Source organism: Festucalex cinctus, chromosome 8 (genome assembly GCF_051991245.1).
Source record: "Festucalex cinctus isolate MCC-2025b chromosome 8, RoL_Fcin_1.0, whole genome shotgun sequence".
Classification (NCBI taxonomy): Eukaryota; Metazoa; Chordata; class Actinopteri; order Syngnathiformes; family Syngnathidae; genus Festucalex; species Festucalex cinctus.
Genome location: NC_135418.1, coordinates 21669777 through 21683810, shown reverse-complemented (window position 1 = coordinate 21683810; position 14034 = coordinate 21669777). Strand labels below are relative to the sequence as shown.

The 14034-nt window shown below is 39.5% G+C and overlaps 2 protein-coding genes across 2 annotated transcripts in view; both read right to left on the bottom strand.

Moving 5' to 3' along the window:
- The window catches only part of iars1 (isoleucyl-tRNA synthetase 1), a 37633-nt gene extending 31264 nt beyond the window's left edge, over positions 1-6369 (bottom strand). The window contains exons 1-11 of the mRNA XM_077530013.1: positions 6285-6369; positions 5583-5713; positions 5148-5304; positions 4944-5063; positions 4773-4855; positions 4066-4183; positions 3853-4000; positions 2225-2312; positions 1713-1773; positions 1465-1560; positions 194-316 (exon numbers count right to left, since the gene is read on the bottom strand). Of these exons, the coding sequence (XP_077386139.1) occupies positions 194-316; positions 1465-1560; positions 1713-1773; positions 2225-2312; positions 3853-4000; positions 4066-4183; positions 4773-4855; positions 4944-5063; positions 5148-5304; positions 5583-5701 (1113 nt within the window). The 5' untranslated portion in view covers positions 5702-5713; positions 6285-6369. The remainder of the gene's footprint in view (positions 1-193; positions 317-1464; positions 1561-1712; positions 1774-2224; positions 2313-3852; positions 4001-4065; positions 4184-4772; positions 4856-4943; positions 5064-5147; positions 5305-5582; positions 5714-6284) is intronic.
- A 497-nt stretch (positions 6370-6866) lies between these two features.
- rpl29 (ribosomal protein L29) lies at positions 6867-8532 on the bottom strand. Its single transcript, XM_077529741.1, has 4 exons — positions 8475-8532; positions 7997-8049; positions 7812-7876; positions 6867-7068 (listed from the first exon to the last, which is right to left on the bottom strand). Exons 2-4 carry the CDS (start codon positions 8031-8033, stop codon positions 6925-6927), a joined length of 246 nt encoding a protein of 81 aa, XP_077385867.1. The 5' UTR covers positions 8034-8049; positions 8475-8532; the 3' UTR covers positions 6867-6924.
- Positions 8533-14034: the final 5502 nt, after the last annotated feature.

Sequence of the window (14034 nt, the reverse complement as noted above, 5' to 3'; positions counted from 1 at the left end):
AAAACCTATCAATGAAAAATTAATGAAATGTTTCAGAGGAAATATTCCCTCCTTAGTAGAAATACATTTTCTAGAACTAGTGAGCATTGAGGGGAAAAATACATACTCATCTGTTGAGCTCAAAATGTGGAAAAAATAAATGATGGAATTAATCCAGCTCTCAATAGATGTTAAGTGTTGACGCGTCACTCACTTTGACGTACTGTCCAGCAAAATCGGTGACCTCTGACGTGAAGCAGCCGGAGGCGTCCACGGGGCAGATTGGAGCCTGGTCCCTCTGGATGATGTTGTATTCAGTGCACACCCTGTAATCGTCCTACATGGGAAAGTGGACACACATCCAAGCATTGATTTTGCTAATTCTTCTCTTTCACATTGTTCGTCGCTGTAAAATATTGTCAAAGTCATGGAATGCAGCATAAGGCTGTGTCGTAATAAATATAAGATTGTCTCCCTGGTTACATTACGTTAAGAGTAATCCTTTTCATTATGTGATTTTGCCCCACAATACATCTCCATTAAATAGATTAAACTCTAAACAAATAATTACCCAACCACTTTGGCAGGCTTGTCTCACAAGCATAACAGCACCTTATGACTCCATGCTAAATAGGGTGTTTGCAAAGCTAGAAACAAAACACTGCCGCCGCCGCTGCTATGTGACAGCTCAGCGCCAAGGAGCTGATTGCGCTCCAACTGTAAATGTATTCTGTATTCAAACAGCCTGTCAAGTGGCGCAAGATGGATGGCTAACGGGGTCGTTTGGCATCTCAGTGCCAGGACATTAGCGTGGGGAGAAAAATGGAAATCCGCCTTCCAAGGGAAAATAAATGCATTGATCTGCCATCTCAAAAAATATGTGCATTGCAGTACGTTTACAATACGTTACACTCAAGGTCTGAAAAGGAACAAGTGGGTGTGGTGGTGACTTAAATAAGACGACGTGAAGGTTACCTACCTGCCTCAGGGCATCCTAAGCCATCTTGACAAAGTCATCTAACTTGATTAGCAATGACCCAAAAGCTCTGATAGAATATCAACATCAGCTTTCCTAATTATTATATTCAATGAGACTCCCATATTAACATCAAACATTCATCTTTCTTATAATTTGTGGCTTTATGCAAACAGCTCATTTGCTCAAGGCCTATTTTGGATTAAAAGACAATCGAAGATGCCAGGAAGGAAGACAAATTGCAGTGGAACCACCAAAATGGAATACACTAAACGTCAACAATTTCGAAAACATTTAACCCACAAATTATTATGAGATCTTTACCTGTGGGATTGGTCTGCTACAATGGCCCCAGAAATTGAAAGAAAAACGTTACTTTTCTGAACAATAAAACAGATTATTTCAATCATGATTTATTTCTGTGGGATTGTGAATTCAGAACAGATTACAAATTGGTGGATTCTGTTCTCCTTTACAAAGACGAAAGACAAATCCACTTGTGTACTTACAGCTCCAAAGTAAGGTGCCTGATGGACCACCCCCGTGCCCTCTTCTTCCTTGACATAATTATCCGTCACCACCTGGAATGCTCCTTTCTCGCCACACTGAGATTAAATGATGCAGAAACAGACAGAGATTTAAAGAACGTAAATACAAATGCCAATATGTGGTCGGGAAGGTAAAAAAAAAAAAAAAAGATTGTTTTCATTTTATAGCGAACACATAAAAGATGGAGACAGCCACACCGTTTACCAACCTTGGCAAAGTAATTGAAAAGAGGCTTGTACTTTTTTCCACTCAGCATTTTGCCGGGGAATCTGAAAAGGCAAGGAACAAACTTCAAAGTCACGTCAGGCAGAGCGGAAAGAAAAGTTTTCAAAAACAATTCAGGAAAACCCCCATCCAAGACACTCTTTCACTATTCATCTTCTTATCGTGCTTGTCCTCATTATAGGGTGACAGGTGAGCTGTCGCCCATCCCAACTGATTTGGGGTGGGGCCGGGCACACCTCGGGTCTTATCAGCATCTATGCCTATTTGTAACACAATGTAAGTCACTTAGGCATGGAACAAAAATTCCTGACTCCATTAATGTTACTGGTTCCATTCGCAATTTAAATTCTGCAAGCTTTTGGTAGAATTTTACACAAATGTGCTTTGCTGTTTCATGAGGAAGCTCAGAGGGACTTGTGTTTCATTATCTACATCTAAAAAGGACGCATGACTCACTCTCTCGCATGTTTGAAAAGTGGCTCTATGAGCACTCACTTGTCCAGTAGCGTGTATTCACTCTCCAACTTGAACAGAGCACCCAGCCGGGACTCCATCATGATGTACGTCTTGTTGGTGGTGTTATCTGAGAAAAACAAAAAAAATACAGGCGACTTTAGGCAAAGTTGTAGCTGTATAGTAAGTTAATTTACATTATTTACATTTTAGTTCCTTGAGGTTGTAGCGCCTAAGGGTCATAGCATTGCGGACAAGGGATGAAGGCACATAGTGACGAATCACAGAGCAACAAAAGCCATAAAAGGAAAAGGAAGAAGAGGCAGAAAATTAAAACTCTCAACAATGTAAGAAATTTGACAGTCCAAATAATGAAAAAATATAAACAAATAATCTTGAAATCACTTAAATTGTGGGCCCTGAATCTATAAGCTATGAAAGTTTGACTTGACAGAAATTATTCAACTTTTGAGGATATTCTAATTTGTGGCTCTTTTGACAATAAAGGTTGCCAACCCCTGGCCTAGACAGTTTGGTTTTGAAATACAACTTGGAAGTCTTATACATTACAAAAGCACATTAAACACAGACGGGAGAAGCAAAACAAAATTAAAATGGATCATCGGGTAAATATTAGGACACAGAACACTTAGCGGCCATTCCAAATCAATTCCTTCTCATTAGTGTCTTCTAAGCTGTCTACTTGGGCGACACGTGACTGATTATTTTTGTCACGCTCTGCTTAATTTTTGACAGCTGAAACAAATGTCCCTGACAAGAGTGATTTATGTTTATTGATCCATGTTTCATGTATGGTAAACAGCAACCATGTTATGCTAATATGCTCTTCTCCGCATAACTGCTACCGTAACTGGGGGGTGGGGGGGGCTTTAACTGGGGTATCGAATCCTGCTCGGTAACAACGAGGCCACAGCCATAAAAAGTCAAGGTCGGATAAGGACTCCATGGCTGTGCTGTGAGACTGCTCAACCGGCGACAGAGCTGATGGAGGCGTTGCCATCGGGGAACCAGAACGGTCCCAAAACACCAAAATCTGGAAATAAACGGTTTATGGAGGAGACATTGGAGCAGCACGGGGGGGGGGGGGGGGGGGGGGGAGAAGACGGTGTGACAGATGACTGCGAGCCTCGGGCCTGCAGGGGCTGACAGAAGCCCGAGAGAGGAGAAACACGGCGGGCATAAGAGCGACGTTGGGTCAAAAACAGGTGGCGGGTGAAGGCAAACGGGCAGAAAATGTTGGCTGGAGATGAAGCGGGGAGGATGAGAGATAAAAAGAGACTGAATTGATGCAAAGAAGAAAAAAAAAATCATTGGTATTCCAAGGCGGTCTCCCATGCAGCACAGGCGGTGCAGTTACTGAGTCATTGGCTCAGTGCTTCAACAGTGCCCCCTGCTGTATTCCACTAGCTATGACTAGCTCATCAAGTTCTTGAACATTTACTGGCCATAACATTAGTGACAATTTGACAGGATACGAAGCAAGTGTTCTATCAAAGGTTTTGTCTTGGCAAAAGATAATCTTCTTATATATTATACTTTTATTCTACAAAAAAAATTAAATAAAAATGTGCATAGTAATCAAGCCATGCTTGTTTGATGCTCTTCTCCCCTTTATCCAAGTAGACGTTTTTTGTCAAGACTCTTCTTACCTTGGACCTTGACATAAGACAATTCAGGGTTGACACACAGGGCCAGATTGCTGGGCAGTGTCCACGGAGTGGTGGTCCACGCGATAAGAGACACGTCTTCATCGTCGAGCAGCGGGAAATTGACGATGACCGATGGATCTTGAACGTCCTGGAATAAGACACGTTGTGACCGACTGTGTTGTCTAAGATGTGAGTGGTGAGGGTTGCACAGACCTTGTAGTTCTGGTTGGACTCAAAGTTGGAGAGCGGTGTATTGCATGCAGTGGAATAAGGCATGACCTTGACACCACGATAAACCAGACCCTTGTCGTACAGCTGCTTGAACACCCACCTGAAAGAACCAACAAAGGCATGAGCGAAACAAAAGAAGATAAATCAAATCAAACTTTATTTATAATGCAACTCAAAGTGCTGAACAATTAAAACATCCATAACAAAAGAAAAAGCTAACCCTCCCCCCCCATATCCCCATGATCGTACCCACAAGACACACACGCAAACCACAACATGGCGGGGCACAGAAGAACCCTGTGAGGAAAGGCACCCAGGGGGAGTTCATCCACACTGAGAAGGGCCATAAATATATAAATATTGTTATTTGCATTTACTTCAAACACAACAGCAGTGGTCACAAAATCCATAAGTTGGCATATATAAAAATTCACCACAATTATGCTGAATATGCATGCTGGTGGTGCAACGGCTCACAGAAGTACTGGTTTGGATCAGCCAAAAAACAAAAAGTTAGCATACAAAAAATAAAAATAATGCTAATATTAATGATGCTAAAAATAATGTCTGTTTCAATACTTTTAACTAACTAGCTGTAATTACCATGAAATAAAAGCTGCAATTCTTAACTTTTTTTCTCATACTCATCTTTTCAACTAAAAAGACAGTCATAAGAGAGACAGACATACCAGACAGTCTCCATGAACTCCGGGTAAAGAGTTTTATAGTCGTTTTTGAAATCGATCCATCTGCCCATTCGATTGACCAACACCTGGCAATGACCAATGAGACAGCGTTCCCGGGTTACACATTTGGCAGTTCAACAAAACACAACAGTTATATTTCATACACACTCTCACCTCCCACTCATTAGAGTATCTCATGACGATTTTTCGACACTGATTGTTGTACTCGGCGATGCCCATCTTGGCTACGTCGTCCGGGCCCGTGATTCCCAAGGTCTTATCGATCTCATACTCCTACAAAAACAAAGCTGATAGCTAGCTCTGGGAGGGTGAGTTCAACACAACAGCAATAATATATATATATACAGTATTATTTACCACAGGCAGACCATGGCAATCCCAGCCGAAGCGCCGGTCCACATGGAAGCCACTCTGGTGGGCAAAGCGGGTGACGATGTCTTTGATGGTGCCCGCAAGGATGTGACCGTAGTGGGGTAGACCCGTGGCAAAGGGTGGGCCGTCGTAGAAAGTGTACCTGGTGGCGGAAATTGCCATCGCAATTATGCAAACGCAATTGAGTCGACTATTGTGGTAACTCGTTAAGGTTCGAGCAAAATGTTTCCCATAATTTAATAAAGGTTAATGGGAGTTTTAAGTGATTTTCAGGTCACGCCAGAGCGCCGCTACTTTTCTGACAATGATGATGTCTTTGCTCCTTTCACTCCTCTCAATGCAAGTCAAGACAGTCATCAACAACTAGTTAGACCAGAAGTGTTACAGCTTTATGAGCGGCTGAGACACTCGTTTGCTCACCTGGGCCTATTTTTGGATTGTTTGAGACACTCGTAAAAACAGTCCTTGTCTTTCCAAACCTGCAGGATCTTCTCTTCTTGCGAGGGAAAATTGATGGACTCAGGCACCGGCTCCACCATGATGGTGTCTGACTATCAACACAAGACAGATATATAAATTGTCTGACAAGAAGGCCTGCCTTTAAAAAAAAAATGTCAGTAAGTCATTGATTGACACGTCAGTGATTTTATTATTGCCACTAAGCTACAAAAATGTTTGAACAGGAACCTGACTTACATTCATTTAAGCACGTTCAACATACACATCAGCAACTAAATACATTTTATTTACATGTAATGTACTGTATTTCATTTGTTATGAAGTGCTAACAAGTCAACAAGCTGTCCAGTTTGTCACCCTAACCAATGTTTATGTTAAAAAAAATAAAAACAAGGAAAAACATGTCTTTTTAAATCCAAAGCCCGATATATGCGCACTAAATCTTGCTTCATTCAATTCTCTTCAGTAATGATTCCTCTTTGAAGTTAGCTAGCGTGCTAAGTTAGCCGGTCAATGTTTAAGTTAATTATTTCAAAACAAAACAGGTCGCGGTGTTCGTGAGAGAAGGCGTTCAAGTTACACACAAAGGTGCACAATTTGCCATAAGCGTAGAAATACTCGATCGTTTCTTTGACGGTGTGTCAGTCTGAATGGTTTACTCACATGCTGCCCACCTCAGCTTGACAAGACGCGAGAAATGATGCAAGTTGGTGTCAGCGTGAGCGGACGTGACGACACCGGCGGACTTGATGTTACGTTCAATGTGTTCAAGGAAAGTCGGAATTTCTATTTTCCAAATGGAGGAACGTAATTTGGTGACTGTAATACCTAAGCATTATTTCAACATCAGATTAAGTGCGTCACAGCCATATTATTGAGTGTCCTGCTTCCATTTGTGGCGCTGTGGTTGGATTTTGCATATATTACGAGTAATATGCGTAAACAATTACCTCTCCAATCTCCATATTCCTGTGTCATTGAATTGTCTCCAGGGATTACATTTTAAATGCAAAAAATTTTAACTTTAAAACATAATTCACGGACTGTACTTTACAACATTAACATGTTATTCCAGACAAATATTGTACAAACTTGTTTGACACATTAAGTGAGGTGCAGTTACACAGGGATAACCGCTGGCCCATTTTAACACCGGTAATATTGTTTTCCATCCCTAGATTTGAATCCATTGACAGTCTGAGATTTTGACAAACAGCACAAAAGTGAAATGACACAAAGCGAGAGTGTTTGTTAAAGCATTGCTTTATTGTGTTGGTAACACAAGGGATGACGAGCACACAGATCATTTCTTAGCAGGAGCTGGAGCAGGGGCGACAGCGGCTGCGGCGGCGGCGGCGGCGGCAGCTGCGGCCCTCCTCGCCACCTTCAAGCCCTTTTTGTTGTGCTTCTTGGCAAAGCGCATGTTCCTCAGGAACTTCGGGTCCACCTGCAAATACAAAACAAAACACTTCAGAAACAAGACGTGTTGATGTGTGCGTGTTTTCTCCATGCTACTCTAGATTCTGAGACGCACTCATCTTAAGGCCCAGCGCATTAATTTCATGACATATGTTAAATATTACATCATGTTTAGTTAACCTGTGCTTTGTCCATTTTAGTGTTTGAAATTGCATCACGAGCAACATTTCTTGACAATAAAATAGTTTGCTATGTTTCAATTGAAGTCATAAAACCATAAAGATTACTCGATTACTAAAATATTGCACAGCTACATCGCAACTGAAAAGAAGTTCACATCCATGAGACGGGCTTTTCAAATCTGTGCATTCACACTGTACGTATATCCAAAAACTTTTCGATCATGTGATCGCTATTTGTCTTCCATGTTAGCAACTGCGATTGTAAGGCTTCTCAATTTCCAAACACTCAATATTTACGTAGCGCCTCCAAACGAAATGTGTCAACCTCCAACATGGCGGTGTGTGAAACTTCAAGACACATAATTTATCCATATTTGGAAGAGGCCTAAATGCAATCAGGAGCCACCTTTTTATATTCTTTCATAACACATATCCTAATAAGTGCCACTTGAAAACACAAAAGTTTTAAATATGTGGCTTGAACCTTGGAGTGCAAATAGAGCCTAAGAAAGATTGTTGCAACAAGCATGTCCGCCATGCAGCCTTGTTATACATGTTTACATTTTGGATAATGTAGCAGAGTACATACCCCCTTCAGAGACTCATAGCGATGGGTTCTGGGCTTCTTGATGCCATTCCTGTGGGCTTTACGAGCTGGGAGGAGGGAGAATAGAGCAATGTAACGTAAAATATTCACGGTTATATGATGAGAAAAAAAAAAAAAAAAAAAAGCATGTTCATTGTTGGGCTGGCAGTGAATAAGAAAATACTTACACTGGTTATGTGTCGTGTGGTTCTTCGACTTTGCCATTGTGACTCGAGTTTACCTACGAAAATAAAAAAGTTGAGTGAGACAATGCCAATAAGGCGACATTTGCTAGCTACATCCGCGTTAAGTTTACTACAGAGCCAGACCAGAAGACAACTTAAAAGCCTGTCTTTTTAACACCTTATGTATCACACTAACAATGACTTCGTAGCGAAACCAACAGCTTTTATATAAAAACTTAAAAGATGACGTAAGGGAGTCACCAGCTCATTTAAAATGCTAGCTAACGCTAAGAGCGCGGATACAACTTCACCCTAACTCATATTTTTTTAAAAAGGGATCGCATGAATAAAATAGTGCACCAGACGTGTGCTTTGAAACGTGATTTATCAAACCCTGCCACTGTTTGTGCACAGAAAACAAAAACATCCGCGGATTGATTTAGATTTAAAGAACACATCTTCAAGAAAAAGCCTTGGATACCTCCGACACGGACAGACCAGAACCGGAAGAGAAGGAAGAACGATTCCGGAAGTAAATAAATGAGCCGCGAATCAACTCTCAATTATGATGCTGCCCCCTGTTGTTAGGTCAGGGAAGTAAATGTTCACAATCCACCACTAGATGTCCTCCTGTGCTCATGGTAAACTTGGTCAAGGGTCCAAGCGAGCATTCATTGATGTTTCTTCAAGCAAATTTATTAGATGGCATATTACCTTGCAATTACATCATCGTATGCGTAAAAAAGAAAGAAAAAAAGCACGAAAGTATAAAGTATATTTTCATGTTATTTGGTAACTATTTTCTAATGTGCTATACAGTACAGCAGACTACGCAGAGCCCTAACATTTTGTTTACTACAAACTAGAACACATACAGAATATTAAAAAAAATAATTCTCAATAGATTCACTTTTTTTTCCCCCCAGCACAAATAAATTACTGCAATCAAAACTGAGCATCATTACATTTTTGTCAAGTTTAGGAGACATCTCATTAGAAAGCAATATTCCAACTTGCAAAGAAAATAAATCTTGAATTCTAGTTTAATTTAAAATGAATAGGGAACGTAAAATGGGTTGGGGAGGGGTGTTAATTAAAATTAAAATTAAAGCCCCAAATGAAATTAAAAAAAACACAAAAAAATGAAATCAGTTAACATAAAATGTCATTCCAATTCATAAATTTAAATAAAGTAATGAGTATCCATCTCAAGTACTGTACTGTACTTTTCCACTGCCCCCTGGTGGCCAAAACGCTCACACCAGAAGGAGCAGTACAATGAAAATAATCATGGCACACAGTTTAATTCTTTACATTCTATTGTCATTTTCAGTGGCAGCAGTTGGCAAAATGGTCGCCCTCTGAGATGCATTAAAAACATTGGATTTTGTTGCTTAATTCATATTCCACAATGCAATATTAATCAGAATGCCGCGTTTAGACTATTTGTGGCACATAGAACATATTGTTAAAAAAAAAAAATGACTTGACCTCCCATTTAACATGTGTTTGGTCACTTTTATCTCAAGGCAAGCACTCCATACAGTTTGCGGCAAGAGCAATTATGCAGATTATTGCGTATTCAAACAAAACACAAATGTGAATCCTTCTCTTCCCTTTCCCGCATCCTCGACTGAGGTTGGGTGAATCCCAGCTCAAGCAGAAGAAATTGTGCAGCAGCATCCTATATTTAGAGCGCCCGCCGTTTTGATCACCGCTCGCTTTCCGTTCTGCAGCACCGCGCCGCACTTCCATCCATCCGTCATGCATTTGGCTCACATGCACAACCCTGACTACAGTATGTTCTCCTCCTGAATCCGTTCCCATGAGCCATGAGTGCAGAAAAGGCAACAGAAACAAACTCGGCCGACAAAAAAAAGTGCATTGTGATTTCCGCTGTGCAAAGCTTGCATATCTCCCGCTCAACTCAGATTTATTGCCTTCAATTGAACACGCTGTACTCAATTAAATGATCTCGGCACACATACGCGCTCGCCGCGTAATCCCAAGACGACGACGACTAATTCAATTACCGAATATGAAGGCCTCCTCGTGCGCCGTCTAGACTCGGCTCGCTCCATTATTCAACATTCAGATTTAAATGAGTCGCCGCCACGCGCATCTGCGGTTTGTGTTGATTACGCTCGGCCATTATTGCCTCCACTGTCCCTCTTTCATAGAGACGAGCAGTTCAATTGTATGGCGTGTGCATCAATGCCATTAAGTGGCTGTAGGGGGCGCCTATGTGGGTTTGGCACAGAAAAGAAACAGAAGAAGACATCAACTCCATTTTTGTGTTTTTGGAAATGTGGATTTTAGCGTAGAGCTGCCAATGTGTAGTAAACATTTTTGTCAGGCGAGTATGTTCGAACATACTCGCAAATATGTTCAAACATACTTGCAAATATGTTCGAACGTATTGAAATATGTTTAAACATAGGCCTACTCGCAAATATGTTCGAACATACTCGCAAATATGTTCAAGCATACTCGCAAAAATGTTCAAACATACTTGCAAATATGTTCGAACATACTCGCAAATATGTTCAAACATACTCGCAAATATGTTTGAATGTACTTGTAGGCTACATGCTACAAGGTTAGCATACCTTCCCATAATGCCACGGGGTATTATTAGCGCATGGGCGAGTGAAAACAAAACCCAATTTTTTAGGTATTTGGGCAACATTACTAATTCATTAGAAAATTAAGTAGACAAAAAAAAAACAGTGTTCATTCGTAACTTTTACGATTTATTATTACACTGTTTTTTGTCTACTTAATTTTCGATTGAATTGGTAATGTGGGCCAAATATCTAAAAAATAGGTTTTGTTTTCACTCGCGCATGCGCAAATATTACCCCGTGGCATTATGGGAAGGTATGCTAACTTTGTAGCATGTAGCCTACATGCACGTTCAAACATATTTAAGAGTATGTTGAAACATATTTGTGAGTATGTCCGAACATATTTGCGAGTATGTTCGAACATATTTCAATACGTTCGAACATATTTGTGAGTATGTTCAAACATACTCGCCAGCCATAAATGTTTACTCCACATTGGCAGGTCTACGCTTCCGTAGATTTTTACATTGTAAAAGAAAAACTTTTAACAAAGTTAAATCATAATTTTCACCCAAAAAAGTCGACAAATCACAGGCATGTTTGCAATACGTACGAATGATGTTATCAGTGCATTCAAACAACTTTGCAGCACTTTCGAATGGAATAGAGTAAAAATGGCTTCCTAGAATTTGGCTGTTCCACGCTTCAGTAATTTTATGAAATCAAAACTAAAATTTGACTCTCGTGAGGATAAGCGCAACACAAAATGGAGGTTACTTCACGAGAAAGATATCAACATTTTGGAATTTTAAAAAAAGTTGCACCATTTCCAGAAAATTAAATGTTTTCATTGTTTTCCTTTGGAAATGTTTACCTATCTTTTGGGAAAATTATGATGTTTCTGGGGGGAAAAAAAACATCATCAATAAATTCTCATAGTAGAGTGATTTTTTTTTTCTCATGAAAAATTTTATTTTGAACGACTTGCTAAATGCTGATTTTTTTGTAATACGGCAAAATTTTTTGTATACATTTATTGTTCTTAAAATGGCATTTTAATTCTTGCGAAATTCAAGATTAAAAAAAAAAAAAAAAAAAGTTGTTATGGTAAAATTTCTTTCTTTTTGTGGTCAACAATATTTTCATGTAATACTGGATTGTTTCCAGTGTGAACTGAACTTTTTGCTACTGGAATTACAGCTTTATTATTATTATAGAATTATTATTTTTTTCACATTACATAACAGATATGAATTTTTCCCTCATATTATTAAAACTTTTGCCTGCAATTATATGACTTGTATTTAATTTTAAATTTTATTGTAAGTATTAAGTGGGTGACGATTACTTCAATTTTTAAGCTACAATCATGTGAAACACGACTGACAACTGACACATTTTAAATGTAGTCCTCCACCTTGTGTTGACTTCTTAGTTCCTTATACACTGCTTTTGCACAATTGTATTGTATTCAGCACAAAAATAGTGGATGTTGTGTTGCGATAAGCACTGTATTTTTATCCTCAAGTGGCACACAGCGTGTCACTGTGCTGCACAGCGGCGTGACTACAATCATCATCCTCCTGTGCCCATTATTCTTGCAACACAACATCTATTTAATGCGATGCTTCTTTAAAAATACGACTACACACAAATCAAAACAGACTCAATTGCTGAAGTATTTGGAACGAATTCAACGCAAGCAAGTGCTTTCAACACAAACAGTTTGAGGAGAAGGAAGCGGGAGGTGGCATTATTAGTGAAGTGAGAGAGCTCAGGTAGGCCCAAGGCACAAATTGCTCGAGTCCTCCATGTTTCTCTGCAATAATGAGAGCATGCTCCCTGCACACGCTGACATTGTGACAAGCCCGGCCGGCTCGCTCTCTTTCAAAAATAGCTGCGACCACAGCTGGGAAAGACTGAGCAGTAGTGAAAAGAAAGCACAACCTGGTGATCGTGATGGGCCACCATAAACTCTTTAGTAGTGAAATTATTTTCTAACATTGTATTTTTCGAGACAAAATATGGTTATGTGACAGAATATAATATTTTTGCGACAAAATAGTGTTTTTGTGACAAGAAAGTTTTTAATGACAAAATACAAATTTTGTGAGTTTTTTTTTTAAATGACAAAATATTGGGTGTTTTTTGCATCAAAATGTAGTTTTCTTTGTAAGATATTTTATGGTCAGAAAAGTGGGGTTTTTTTCAACAAAATATCCTCTTATTATTATTATTTTTAAAACAGAGCAGCGTTTTTTGTGACAACATTCTTTTTCAGACAGTGCTGTTGTATGGAAGCCCATTCCTGCCAAGTAATAAACAAATAAACAAAAAAAGTTTATAATTTTTTTTCCACTGCTGGAAAATGTGCTTCTGACAGTAAATAAATAAATAAATAAATAAATAAATAATAATAAAATACATGAAGAAATAAATAATTAAATAAATAAAATAATAAATAACTAAAAAAATAAAAATTACTGTTAAAAAAATTGGTGGAGATGGGCTTCTGGTGGCTAAAATAACTATAATAATAATAATAATAATAATAATAATAATAATAATAATAATAATAATAATAATACGAAAAAATTAACTTTTTTTTCCCCCTCCGTTGGTGGAAACGGGCTTCTGACAGTTACAAAAAATGTTGTGTTTTTTTTATGTTTTTTAACATTTTATGTTATAATGTTCATATGTTCTGCGATTGGTTGGCAACCAGTCCAGGGTGTCCCCCGCCTACTGCCCAGAGCCAGCTGAGATAGGCGCCAGCAGCCCCCGCGACCCTTGTGAGGAATAAGCGGTCAAGAAAATGGATGGATGGATGGATGGATGTTCATATGTTTTGTTTTGTGAGATGTGACTCGAAACAATGTTACATTAGGAAGAGCTGAACGTTTGATGACAAGTCATAAAATTTGACTGCCACCCCATGTGATGACAACTCTACCAATCAAAGTCCCCCCACGAACAAGGTCACGGGCGAGATGGAGGCGCCGATTGGTTGACCTGCAATTTGGTTCAACCAGCGAATACCGGCAGTGTTGTGTGCAAATGTGTCAGGTCAAGAAGTAGCAATGTGTGCAGATCGAGGCCGCGGGAGGTGTCAGGACTGATTGTGTTCCGTAACGGTGATGGGTTCACGGGTTAGCCTGTGCCTCGCTAATGCTCACGGAGAACGGCGGGAGAGAGAAATGAATCATCTCGACCTACCTCCCGCCCTTGTGCCGCCATAGCTTCATACATTGTGGCATGTGGCCTTCATTCAAATGCTCTCATTCATTCCCTGGCGCCGACCAATCAGAGAGCTGTGTCCTCGATCGAGCTCACTGGTTCATTTTTTAAATTATTTTTTATTTCCTGCAGAATGAATTGAATCCGAGCTGCGATTATGAATGAACTAATTGAATAATATTCAATCTTGATTTTTTTAATTCTCTATTACACTTTATTAATCTTAGGTTTAACTGG